We start from the raw sequence: 14,071 nt of genomic DNA, 5'->3' as shown, positions 1-14,071 counted from the left end.
GCTTTTTTCTCATGGCTGTGGTTGGGCACGCTCCTCAGGTGAGAGGAGGCTGCTTGCCAAAGTGTTTAGTTTCCAAACTCATTCTTCTTTAGATGTTTGTGTGTCCCTGTTTGCCTGGACAGAATTGGTGTCTGTACAGAGGTGCACATGTCCATCAGGATGTCCTGGCACATGCCTAGGGGTTCTGCTGCCTGGAGAAGTGAGCTGGTGAAGTGGCTTTCCACTGCAACCTCATCTTTACACAGCTGGTATCGGCATAAGGAGGTAGCACCAGGGCTTGCAGCACTGTGTTTTCAGAGGGAGGAAAATGATGGGGAGGTGGAGATCTGTCCAGTATGATCAGGTCTGTGGTAGCAGGAGTTTGGAGCGATAAGGAAAGTGCAGTCCAGAATTGGACACAATATCATAAAAAGACTCTTAGATATCTTAAAAGATATCTTAGACTAGATATTAGGGAGTATTTCTTTACAGAACAGGTTGTTAGGCGCTGGAATGGGCTGCCCAGGGAGGTGGTGGAGTCCCCATCCCTGGAGGGGTTTAAGAGTCGGGTCGACATAGCACAGTCGGGATCTGTCAGTGCTGGGTTAACGGTTGGACTAGATGATCTTCGAGGTCCTTTCCAACCGTGATGATTCTGTGATTCTGTGAAAAAGACAAGGTGGCAGCAAGCTGGGATTGAAGAAAGTGGCAGAAGTGAAGCTCAAAACTTTTGTAATATTTGGGCACGTGAGCCATAAATTCAGAGGTTGTACTGCAGCAGGCAGCTGAGGAAGGAGTTACTGTCTCTGAACATGAAGCCCCTTGAAGCTTTCATAAATGAATCACAAAGCCTGAGAGACCTTAAACTGCTTATGAAAACCAGAGTTTCTGTGCAGTCAGAGTTGTGTTCTGGAGGTGCTTTCGTAAGCAGTATGTGCTGCTGCCCTTTTTCCTTCAGTGCCTCAGAAACGCTGTGACCATGTAGCAGAGGAAGAGAGAGGGGTGTTTAGTCCCAATTGTGTTACTCTCTGAGCTGAGCTCTGGTGGCAGGTTCAAACCCCTGTGCTGCAGGGTGGGCTGCACAGGTGCCACTGGACACAGGATTTGTGATGGGAACATCAACTGGAGGAACCATACATTCTCCCGTGTGTAGGAGTCTGGGCCGCGCTGGGAGAAAGTTAGTGCAGACAGAAGAATGCAAAGACGAAGACAAGGCCAGCAAAATAAGGCTGGCAAAAACACACAAGATAGCAGATAAGTGAGAAACACCTGTGGTCAGCAAAAGCACACAAGTCTGAGCAAAACAGGGTATGAGATAAGGGAGTTTTGGCAAGTTTTGGGCTTTACGTGCTAATTGCAATTAACCAATGCAAATGCTTGTAGAGGCGCGTGAACAGCGCGTGTAGATGACCCGTAGCCTATTAGAAGATAGATGAGTGCGTGTACGGAACTTATTAGAATATAAATGTAACCAGAAAAGGAATAGAAAAGAAACTAAAACAATAACTATAATAAAAAGATGGACGACCTGATCACCACATTGGTGTTGCGTCGTTTCTGTTCCCGCACGGAGAAATAAGGACCCCGGCTAATGGTGACCTCGACACCCGTGGAATTGCAATGTTTGTTGTCTGTAAAGAAAATGTCTTTTTCTTTGCAAGTATACTCGGAGCACAGTCCATACTCAGCGTTGTTCTTCATCTGGAATGTTGCTTTCCTTTATCTAAACCTGACCCATGTGCAGATCAATTCAGTCATGTTAGGAGCTTTGTGGAAGGATGGAGGAACTGCATGGTTTACTTAAAACTAAAGGTGGTCTAAATGCAAAACTCAGGACTAAATATAAGCTTTGGAGGAAGGCTGCAGCGCCTGCGTGCTGACTGAAATACCCAATACCTGAGCAGACCTGGAATCCACGCCAGGGTGTGGAGCTTTTGTCTCACCTGCGCTGCATCTGCCCACGGCTGACACCAGCCAGGCTGTGGTTTCCCCTGCAGCCTCGTCCAGGAGGAGGAATAGCCCATTGCGATGTGTTTTCTACAAGCGTGCACGTCATCATCAGGGTAAAGACGCTGCAGGAGGTGAATGCAGTCACCAAGGGCTTCTCCAGCTGTTGGGGCTGAGTTTGTGTACTGTTTCGGTTACCAAGCAATCTTCTCCATCAGGGCACCTGATGTAAGTCCTGTGTGCTCACTGCTGAGATGGCATTTTAATATATGCGCATTACGATTCCAACGTGCTGTTTCTTTTACAGACTGAATTAAATCGTGGGCAAACAAAAGAGAGACACCGCCAAAATTACAGACTACCAAGTCCACTGTAAGTAATCTCTGTTTTTTCCCTAGTGACTTGTCCTGGATGTGTGCACTGCCCTTTGCAGTGGACTCAACCTGAGAACAGGACTTGCTTTTCTGTTTGTCTTGTTTATTTTGCTTTTTTTTCCCAATATATTTGAAAAACTTTCGCCTGGTGAGTCCTCCCAGTGCTGCAGTAGCATTATATGTTACTGAGTCTGGTTACAAGAGTAATGTCAGGAGATCTACTGCTGCCCGCAGCTGTAAACCCCGATCCATCATAAATCTCTTTGGCTGTCTAAGGTGACATCTGCCCTTTTGTTTAAAGCTAAAATTGGGATCCGGTTGCATGATCTCCAGGTAGCAGAATGCTTTGCCCATCACATGATCTGCTTTTATAATGGCGAACTTGCCTTTTTTTTTTTTTTTTTTTTTTTTTGTAAGAACTGGGGAACATTGTGAGCTACTGGAAAAAGGGATCTGGTTTCCCACAGATGTGTCTCTCCAGATTGATTCATCCATAGATTAGAAAGGGGTAAATGCTGAACGTGGCTTTTCCATGGACAGGACATTTTAGTGTCTGCCAGTAAGAAGGGAGCTGTACCTGTCCCTCAGCAGAGCAGAAATAGGAACTTGTGCTTTGCTTGGTTCACTCACTTTCACAAAACTTGTAAGATTTTTAAAGATATTTAACATATGTCAAATATATTGGTCATTGGTTAAATTTGGTTAAAGTTGGCCAAATGGCTTAAAATCTATTATGAGGAATAAACAGGCAGATTTTGTGGGAGCACACCAGGCATTCTCACATAAGCCTGTTATAGTTGGAATAGTATAGAAAAGGCAGAATTGTAACAGCTTCCCACTAATCACACTGGATCTCCATCTGGCTGGGACAGGACCAAACAGCAGAGAAAATCCTTCCATGTGCTTGAGTATTGCAAACAGCAGAGTTTTGCCACCAACAGAGTTATAAGGATCCACTGTAATGAGATGTTTCAGTGTCCTGGAAACAAAAGGCAAGTGACAGAAAGCCAAGCACTACAGTTTTCCACATGTCGCTTGAAAGGAATGAGTTCTGGAGGCCAACCACAATGTAGAGAAAGGTCTGATGCCTTCAAATGCCTTTTCAGTGATGTTCCCACCTGGAGCTCAGGTGTCAGGTGCAGTCTGCAGCATTTCTCTTCCCAGTTATGGGGGGTCTCAATCCCAAATCCAATGGTAAACAGCTTGTTTGGGTGCGTGACTGCATATATGCTGTGATAGTCCTAGACACAGAGGGACCAACCTAAGGCTTGATACTGGTTAGCTCTTCCTCAAACCCTTTAGGAGGATTTAGGTGAGGTTTAGGATTGAGAGGGACTGTGTGCCTGGGCCGCTTTGCAGGAATTCATTTCAGCTGTAACAAGGTAATTCAAAATACTAACAATTGTGACTTTTCTAAAACAGCATTTCTAAGCATTTTATCTTCGGCTTTAGAGTAAAATTCTGGTCCCATTGAAATCAGAAGGAATTTTGTCATTGATTTCTTTGATCAGGGTGGCAGTCTTTGTTTCCGTCATTGCAAATGAAACAGGCATTTCTGTTCATGTTCGCTCCATTGCATTTCAAGTAAAACCCTAAGAAATTATGTTTGAATAGAAATAATAGCTGGAATCCCCAGTTTTAGTGCCTGTACTTTGGATTTGGCCACAGACGTACAATGTTAGCAGCTGGAATCCATGTGCCATAAAACCCATGTGACTTTTTTCTTAAAGATTTGCTGGTGTTGTGCCAATGCCATGCACTGCCTTGCTGTTGTTGTGCTGTTCTACAGAGAGAGCAGCGCAGAGTACATGCTAAGTGAAAGTGATACGCCGAAATAGTGGAGGCGGTAATACATGATGGAAAGAAGAAGCTACTCGGGTCATGAGAAGAAGGAGATGAAAGTAAAAACAAAAGATGAGCCTTTTCTGAGAAAAAAGGGGAGAATTGGGAAAGTGTAATGAATAATAAAAGGCTGAAGTCTGAAGATAGATTTTGACCGAGGTAAAGAGAACAGAAACTGGAATTAAAAAAGAGTAGGTTTTCACACTCGTTAGTCCTGTTGCATTTCCAGAAGGAGCCTGTAGGAAGCTGTCTGTGTGCAGAGGAGCCAGCCAGCCCCCTCGTCTCTGCCAGCTGGAGGGATGCATCAGGCGAAGAGGGAGCAGCAGGAACAAGATCTCTTATCTGATGTAATTCAGTGGGACACTCCGTAGCTCCTCTAGGTTGTATCTGAGCTGGGCAGAGCAGTGGTAGGCATCTGCAACCAGCTTTTTGGAAGCTCTCATTCCCTTCCTCTACCATGCCTCTAAGCTCATAAAGGAGAAACTCTCCTACAATTTTTAGCTGGGTCGACTGCGTTTTTTCTGCCACTTTATTTTTCACTGTTCAATTTTCCTTGGAGCGGTATCAACCTGGACTAACTGTATCCAGCTAGGACAATTATCTTTTGCCATTGCCATTCCAGGGACCATTTGCAGTAATGGAAAAAATATGTAGAAAGTAGCCTGAATTGCCCCAGAATGCTTGTGCTCTGCTGTAGGCAGCAGGTGTGCTTGTTTGTTGACCAATTCTTTAAATGCTAACTTTTGTGTGGAGTTCCTAACAAAATCAGCTGGGGCCCATGTGTTCATCAGGGAAGGCTGAGGATGGTCTGAACATTTGGGACGATACTGAATCATCTCAGGAAGCTTCCTCACAACCCTAATTATTATACACTTAGGAGTGGAGATGGAACCTATAGGAGAAAACACAGTATTAAAATGTTTTTCAGGCATTCTTGAGCTGGCAGTTCTTAAATGTGAGTGCTTGAGCTTGTGGGAGGCAGCGTTTGCTTTGCGCTTGCTGAAAAAGTCTCTGCTTAAATCCACTTCAACCAAGTTAATATGCTCTGTGTGTCATGAGTGAGACAAAGAACAGCATCTTGGGCAAAAATGAACATGATAATTCAGCTCCGCCATTGTCTCTGATCTTAAGTGGGTCTGGTGCTGTAAGTACAGTGCTCTAAGTCTAGCCCAGACCACGGTCGGTGTTAGTCAGCATCAAGGAGCCAGCACTCTCTAAAAAGGGGTTTCAAAATGTAATTAATTACTCCTCATAGCAATGAGCCCATAAACATGAGGCACCTTTCTTAGCAAGCTGGGGCAAGTGCAGGTACTCTGCAGGTCCTGGGAAGATATGAAGCTCATGCTGGAGGGGAGCAGAACCTATATTTGGGGAAAAGAAAGGTGAAGTTTAAGGATAGGACTGATTTTTTGTACATTTACCTAAGATGTGGGTGTCACAGATGGCCAAGTAAACCACTAATCCAATCAGTAAGAGATGACATCTCAGAACAATCGGTCTCACTGAACTGAGACCTTAACGTGGGATGTGTTGCCCATGTTGAGTCCCCCATTGGCATCTGCCTCTCTCGGTGATAGTATAGGGAGTTGTGTCTGAGGACTTGAACCCTGACTGTTGGCTGCCTGAAAAATAGACAGTTTTTAATCAGTTTTGTAAAGTCTAGTTGGTCATGATGTGTCCTAGGGTGTTACCATACCTTTAAACTCTGCTAAATTAAACTAAGTTACCTTACGCTCCACGTCTCTCTTTTCTCATTGAATGTGGAGTGTCCACAGAGTTGTAGGAATGAATAAGGAGTGGGTAAACCTTGGAAGACTTCGATGTTCAATGCAACCAACCTCTTCTGGTGGCTCTTCAGGGTTGCTCCTCAGGATGAAGTCGAGCCATTGTGCAGCTAAAATCTCAGTCCCCTGCACTTCCCTGTTTTTCTAGGTTTGCACTTCAGCCCCATTCCTGCACCCTCCCCCTGCATGGGGCAGGATCAAAGCATCAGGGCTTTGAGCAATATCCCATAATTAAACCAATGCAATTCTGTCATAGAAAGGCAGTGCACCCTAAGGCAGATAACAGCTTTGTAAAGAAGACAGTTCCCTTCTCATTGTAAGTTACATGTATCAATTCGCTTCACTTAAAAAAGCACCATCCTTCTTTTCCTTAGGAGTATCCCACCCATTTTCTGTTCCATCTCTTGGTCATCCTGGCTTAGTTCAGTGGAATCAGAGTATTTCACAGAATCCCAGAATCGTCTAGGTTGGAAAAGACCTTGAAGATCATCCAGTCCAACCATTGACCTAACACTGACAGTTCACAACTACAACATATCCCTAAGCACTAAGTCAACTTTACTCCCCTCATGTCAAATTTCCTCCCCTCGTGTCTTATTAATATCTGTATTTGCCAACAAGGGTGGTAGGTTTAATAGAGCCTCCCATTCAAATTCATTGTAATAAGGGTTCCCCTTTATAGACAGCCAATTTCAACATCCCGCCTGTATGAAATACATGCATGCTATAGAAGGTGGATTTGCACCATTGTTTGGTAACAAAAGGCAGGAAATTAAAGAGGCAACATTTCAGTAAAAAAGTGTGTGTGCTTTCTCTTTACCTGCTATTGTTGTAAATGACACTGAAGATTATTGCAAGCTTAAGAGCGGATTTTATACAGAAAAGATTTGCTTTTATTTGTCAGGAATGTAGGTGCTACATTAGGCAGCGCTTTGTATTTAGTCAGCTTTACTGTGTGTTTGGAAGGGAAATATAATTATAAAAATTGTAAAACCATGAATGTTTGCAGGAGATTAGAAGGAATTCAAGTTTGAAACCATTTTAATACATTTTTCAAAGTTGTGTTTCAAGTTACTGTCTTTGGTTACTGTTAGAGAGCCAGGTTATGTGTGCATTAAACTGAGCGTGAGTCCCTGAGGTTTGACTTAGTATAATTTATGTTTAGATTACCATTAAAAGTAATGTCTCATGAATGGTAGACATTCAATCAGTTATTCTGAATTACTTTTGTGCAAAATATTTACTGTTATCCTCTATAGAAGCAGCAGCAGCATTTAATTACTTAAATACAAATGCTAAAGTAATTTTTTCTGTTTGTTTTCTTTTGGATGTAATTACAGAAATGTGGGAAATACTTTTCCAAGGCTTTTGAACTCAAAAGTGGAACAGAAGGAAGACACAGGGGGACATACACCGTTCAGTGTTATTTTCCTTACACAGGAAAAAAAGATCATTATGAGATGAGCACTAAAGTCTCAAGTTTTCAAAGGTTTGCATAACAAACAAGAGACACATTGTGGGTTGCATCTTGACTTTGAAGGCTTGCCACTGTCAACTGAAATAAAATGGCAAGGTTTAAAGCCTTAACCAAGTTCACAAGGAAAATATTTGGACTAAAAGTTTTGGAAAGTTTTCTCTCTTTGAAGTAGTTTGTCATGTGTTACCAATGTGAACTTTATTGACCTTGAAACATTTTTTTTTTTGAATCAAATAGCAACTAGTGACACTTTAGTAAAATCTTAAATCAACAACCATCTCCTGGCGGCTCCAGCTTCGTAGCAAATGCAGGCAAAACAGGGAATCTACAGAAGAGACCTTTATTATTCGTAAATGAAGCCTGCCAAAACCTTCCCGAAATAGCATTCAAAGACCCTTTTAAGGTCATGGATCCTGAACAAAGTCAGAAGAGCACAAAAAAGGCTGAGGAAAGTCCAAGAAAGAGGCTTCCCAAAGGAGAGGCTTTCCAAGCCAGTATTTCATCCGCAGCTACGTACCAGGGCAGCTCTGCTTCTTCACAAGGAACCCCTCTCCGAGATATCATATCACAGCAGCACTTTTCTGGTTCTTTGCCGATTCCAAGAGAGGAGTCTCAGGAGAAGACTGGACATCAGAAGCAACCTAAGCCTTCCTCTTTTGAACATCCTCCCCACGTTTCGCAGCTTCAGCAGCACGCACTGTCACCAGCATTTATGTCTCCGGGGAAACCAGAGCATGTCCTTGAAGGTCCCACATGGCAGCTAGTTGATCCAGTAAGACCAGGTCCCTCTGGCTCCTTTTCATCACCCGGGCTTCACTCTCACCACGGCCAGCTCTTACCTTCCCATTCACCAATCATTCCTGGAGAGGACATGCCGTCCGTTCAAAAGGTCTATATCCCTCGCCCTTCGCAGGTTTCCTTAAAACAAGCTGAGGAAGTGCACAAGAAGGAAAAGAAACCTCAGAAGCCAGGCAAATATATTTGCCAGTACTGCAGCAGGCCTTGTGCAAAGCCAAGTGTGCTCCAAAAACATATCAGGTCACACACGGGTGAGAGGCCATACCCTTGCATTCCATGTGGCTTTTCTTTTAAGACTAAGAGCAATTTGTATAAACATAGGAAGTCTCATGCTCATCGAATAAAAGCTGGGCTGGCCTCAGGGATCGGAGCGGAGATGTATCCATCGAGCTTGGAAATGGAAAGGATTGGTGGGGAGGATTTTGAAGAGCCAACAGAAGGAGAAAGCACAGATTCAGAGGAGGAAACGGGTGCAATGTCGGGCCATTCAGTAGAGCTCTCACCCAGGCAGAAGCACACCCTGTTGTCCAGTAGTTTGCTGAGTGGAGGGAGCCAAGGCTCCAGCCACGACCGGTGTTCATTATCTCATTCCAGTATGTCTCAGTCTCTTGAGGACAGCACCCAGTTTGTGGAGCCATCATCAGACCATGCTCTGAGCCATAAATCTGAAGATACCCATACTATAAAGCAGAAGCTTGCACTCCGCTTAAGTGAACGGAAGAAGGTCATAGATGAACAGGCTTTCCTGAGCCCCGGGAGCAAAGGGAGTACTGAGTCAGGCTACTTCTCAAGATCAGAAAGTGCAGAGCAGCAGATCAGCCCACCAAATACTAATGCAAAATCTTATGCAGAAATTATTTTTGGGAAATGTGGTAGAATTGGGCAAAGGACTGCAGCGTTAGCTGCAAACACAACCCAGGGGTTTCCACACCTGTCTGCCGAAGAGAAACCTAGTATGGTACCATTATCTGTGCCTAGAACACAGGTTATTGAACACATCACTAAGCTAATTACAATTAATGAAGCTGTTGTAGATACCAGTGAAATAGATAGTGTTAAACCTAGAAGAAGCTCTTTATCTAGACGTAGCAGCATTGAATCTCCAAAGTCTGGTGTATATAGAGAACCGTTTCAGTTTGATATCAAGTCTGGTTCCAGTAGCCAGTTGGATGCATCGAAAGTGTTGACATCCCACAGTGAAAAAATTAAGCCCGAACAATCATTGTTGTCACTTCAGCAATCCCACAGTGCCACAGAGACAGTGCCTCTCCTAAGAAGCCACTCAATGCCTTCTGCTGCATGCACTATAAGCTCCCCACATACCTTTAGAGGTAGCTATTCATTTGATGATCACATCATGGAGCCTGAAGTCTTAAGCCGCAGTCAAGCTTTTTCTTCCCATCCTCGAATGCTAAAACGACAACCAGCTATTGAGCTACCTTTGGGAGTAGAATACGTCTCGGAGGAGGTTAGTTCTGCAAACAAAGAAACTGTTTCCAAACCTCCCGAGGAGCCTGAAACCAAGGAAAGCGATCTTACCAAAAAGTCACGGAAGGGTCCGAAAGTTAAAGGGTTCATGTACGAGTGTAACGTATGTGGTGCTCGGTATAAGAAAAGGGACAATTATGAAGCCCATAAGAAATACTACTGTTCAGAACTGCAGCTCTCAAAGCCTCGTTCTTCCACTTCCCATTCCTCTTCAGAGACTGAGAAAAGTGTTGCAGATCCTGACACGTGGCCCCAGGTGATGCATTACAAGCTAGGGAGCAGTTTGGAGCTCACTCCACTCCGAAAAAGACGAAAGGAAAAGAGTCTTGGTGATGACGAGGAGCCTCCAGCTTTCGAGCTGTCTGACACTCCCTCCTCCAGTACTGGGCCAGGGACTCAGTTTGCAAACCCGACATCATCTGATGTGGCTTTAAACCTAACCCGTGAATCCATTAAGTCACCAGCAGATCCGGGTAAATCCACACCTTCTGATGTCAGCGGCAGCTTTCATTCCAGGAATACCAAACCGGCTTCGAGTGCAGAGAGCAAAGAGAGAAGAACGACCTCAAAGGAGATCTCTGTCATCCAGCATACGAGCTCTTTCGAGAAGTCTGATTCTATCGAGCAGCCGAGCAGCTTGGAAGGAGAAGACAAACCCCTGTCACAGTACTCATCTCAGCCGACACCCCAGCACAGCCGACCGCCTCACTCCCTGCAGCCCAAGCTGGTACGGCAGCCCAACATCCAGGTCCCAGAGATTCTGGTCACTGAAGAGCCTGACAGACCAGAAACAGAGCCAGAGCCTCCTCCAAAAGAGCCAGAGAAAACGGAAGAATTTCAGTGGCCGCAGAGGAGCCAGACCCTTTCTCAGCTGCCTGCAGAAAAACTCCCACCAAAAAAGAAGAGGCTGCGGCTGGCAGAAATGGCTCAGTCCTCCGGAGAGTCCAGTTTTGAATCAGTCTCTCTCACCCGAAGCCCAAGTCAGGAAAGCAGCATATCCCACGGCTCCAGCCACTCTGTCTCGTTTGATCGTGAAGATCACAGCAAGTCAGAGTCAGGTAGCCAGCCCTCTGAATCCCACCCAAAGCCTCCTGGCGTTGGCTCACATATGTTGATGGTACCAAGCCACCATCATCATTCCAGGGAAATGCGGAGATCTGCATCTGAGCAGACACCGAATGTGTCCCATCCTTCCCAGATGTCAGAGACCCGCAGTAAATCATTTGACTACGGGAGCTTGTCGTCCACTCCTGCCTCAACACCCGGCCCCTCAGCCTCCTCAGCTCCCCAGGAGAGAAGAAAATGCTTTCTAGTTAGGCAAGCATCCCTCACTAGACACCCAGAGCACGAGCCAGACTCAGCTCCAACAGGCCGGCCAGAGACAGAAGATCCAATTCCTTCTTCAAGTAAATCTCCTTCGACAAGTTTGCCCCATCAGCCGACATCTTCATCCCCTTTGCCCTCTCATGGTACTTACCCAAGTGAAAAGAGTCAGCCAAAAGACAGCCCTCAGCCAGCATACACCCAGCCATACACAGAAGCTCTGCAAGTGTTTCATCATCCTGTACCACAGCTCACGCTGCATGAAAAGCAGTTCATGTCCCCACAAGTTTCTATCTTTCCCTACCAACATCTCCTGCCGCAGCCAGGGCAGTCTGCAGAGCTCTTTGCCACACACACTATGTCTGATATCCTCTCTGCTCAGTTCACCATGCCTCCGATTCCTCCTTCCATATTTCAGACCCCACCACTGCCTTTACCACAAACCCTCATCCACCCAGGCCCACTTCATATTGCTCCTCCATTAATGTCTCACCCTGCCGAGGTGCCGTTCAGGCAGCATCCTTCATTCCTGCCGGTGCATTACCCTGGCTCCTCACCAATCCCTTCAGCCTTTTTTCTGCCTCTTCAGTCTCAGTTTGCTCTCCAGTTGCCAGGTGAAGCTGGTGGACATTTACCGCAGATCAAATCCAGTTTATTCCCAGCAGCAGGAACCTCCAGTCTTTCCCCGTGCACAGAATATGGCTCGGACAGTAGGTTGCATCCTCTGACCTGCACAAGCCCTTCAGTGTCTGTATCCACATCTCAGCTCGTTGTTCCTACGCGGTCAGACCCAATGGTGTCGCTTGTTGTCCCCGTGCGCATACAGACAAATATGCCGTCCTATGGGAGTGCGATGTACACGACGCTTTCCCAGATTCTGGTCACTCAATCCCAGTGCAGTTCCTCTTCTATCGTTCTCCCAAAATTTGATGATCGCCAACCCAAGGGTACCCTGGTCTGTAGCGCTGATGTTCATGGACTAGGTTTCGATCTGGCACAGATGATCACAGAGGATCAAAGAAGCATTTTCCAGAGCCCGTATCTGAGAGTGCCCTTACCCTTACCAGAACGAAAAGGCTATATGCCACTCACCTCCCCATCAGACAGTGTCCTCGGAGTGGAAGGAGGCCCATCAACAGTTGGTGGAAGCAAAAGGATGCTTTCTCCAGCTGGTAGTTTGGAGCTGACAATGGAAACACAACAGCAGAAGAGAGTGAAAGAGGAGGAAGTGTCTGAAGCAGAAGAGAAGTTGGAAGTAGTGAAGCCACCCAGTGCAATAGAGGAAGGGAAAAAGCAGGATAAATCTCACTTTCTTGCAGAAAGCCAAGGCAGGGTAGAGGTTGAAACACCACCTAGTTTGTCCTCAGAGCAGTCAGAGCCAAAGGAAATCCCAAGTACTTTGCAGCAAGCTGTGTCCCATTCAGGTTCTCCAAGTTTTGAGACACTGGAAGAGTATAAGCAGCCAGCTGGCAAGCAGTTCCTCAGCAAGGCACCTTTGCAACCCGTGAAGAAAGAAGACTCCAAAGAACTGGTGGAGCAATCTCCACCAAACCCTCCAAGCCCTGCACCTCTGTCTGAGGTCACTCATAGTGCAATGAAGTCTCGAGAAGGTACAGATACGAAGAAGGTACTTCAGTTCCCCAGTCTCCACACAACCACTAATGTCAGTTGGTGCTATTTAAACTACATAAAGCCAAATCATATCCAGCAAGTTGATCGGCGGTCTTCAGTGTATGCCAGCTGGTGTATTAGCTTGTATAATCCTAACCTTCCAGGTATATCCACTAAAGCAGCCCTTTCCCTCCTGAGGTCCAAGCAGAAGGTGAGCAAGGAAACCTACACCATGGCTACTGCTCCACGTCCAGAGGCAGGCAGGCTTGTCCCGTCCAGCTCCAGGAAGCCAAAAATGACAGAGGTAATGCAATCCTATATATTTCTCCTCATCCATTTGGATACATGGGAAGAGGGGGATGAGGGATGGGGAATTGCCATTCTTAGTTTAATACGAGTTTATTCATCCCTCTCTCAGTTTGGTAAGCACTTGTTCTCAGTGAAACTTTTAGAATGAAAAAGCTAAACCCCACTGTAATAAAAAAAAAAAAAAAGGCAAGCCTGCTCCAAGGCAACGTGCCATATTTCTGTTCTCCAGTTTCTACTTGCCTTGTAATCAAAAGAGCATGTAGGAGTCACCACCGCACCATGAACTGCCACTGTTCAAGCACAAGGATTAGACTTGATTTGCATTTGTCTTGATATTTCAAATAGCTTTACAACTTTTTTTTTTTTTTTTTTTTTTTTTTTTTATAAACGCTGTTATAATTCTCTACATTTTGCATGTTATAAATGAAAAAGGATTACCTTGGGGAAATGGGATTCTGTCTGGTTGTGCATCTACTGATCTCACATTAATGAACATGGAGAGGCATGCTTAAAAGTATTTAAAAATATTAAAGGGAGATTTGCAAGTGTATTTAGGCCCCCAAAGAAGCGTAAAGGCATGCAGTGACATTTATAAAAGTGCCTCAGTAGGTTAGACACGGACTCTTGTTAAACCACCCGTGTTGTTTGGTCCATTTAGTTCATGTCCTTAGCTGTCTATCTGCATTTCCAGGTATCTAAGGATAATTTATACCTGGTCTTTAGAGCTAAGGGGAGCAAGGCAAACGGCTTCACAGGGGCAGAGCTCACCAAAGACATTGGCCGTATGGGCACAGAAGTCTTTAAGACAGATCTGGTAGCTGCCTAGTGTTACGTATCTCATTTTGAGGCCAGACTTTTCCCCTCTTGGTTAATGCTGAACCATACAGATCCCTTTAATCCAGATCATGTTCACGTAGATTAGCAAACAGAATTGCTCTAAAGATTTTGCAATTTGATATTCATCTCAAGTCAATTTATATTGACAGATTATTCATTTTATTTCTGTATCATGAAATGAACTCTGAATATTAAATTTATCATAATCGCTGCTGCAGCTGCTGCTTATAAATATGTCTTAAAATACACAGCAGAGTCACTTTGATTCAATAAGTCTTTATTTCTATTCAGCATTTCCATCA

General features: G+C 45.0%; 1 protein-coding gene across 4 annotated transcripts in view; it reads left to right on the top strand.

The window, feature by feature from the left end:
* The window catches only part of HIVEP3 (HIVEP zinc finger 3), a 278,600-nt gene that overhangs the window by 199,124 nt on the left and 65,405 nt on the right, over positions 1-14,071 (top strand). For all 4 annotated transcript variants that reach the window (XM_074894254.1, XM_074894251.1, XM_074894252.1 and 1 more), the window contains 2 exons: positions 2,234-2,298; positions 7,267-12,927. In XM_074894254.1, the coding sequence (XP_074750355.1) occupies positions 7,810-12,927 (5,118 nt within the window). In that variant the 5' untranslated portion in view covers positions 2,234-2,298; positions 7,267-7,809. The remainder of the gene's footprint in view (positions 1-2,233; positions 2,299-7,266; positions 12,928-14,071) is intronic.

Source organism: Strix uralensis, chromosome 25 (assembly GCF_047716275.1).
Source record: "Strix uralensis isolate ZFMK-TIS-50842 chromosome 25, bStrUra1, whole genome shotgun sequence".
In the NCBI taxonomy this organism is placed as follows: domain Eukaryota; kingdom Metazoa; phylum Chordata; class Aves; order Strigiformes; family Strigidae; genus Strix; species Strix uralensis.
Note: the sequence above shows the minus strand (reverse complement) of the source record. Positions and strands in the feature narration are given on the sequence as shown.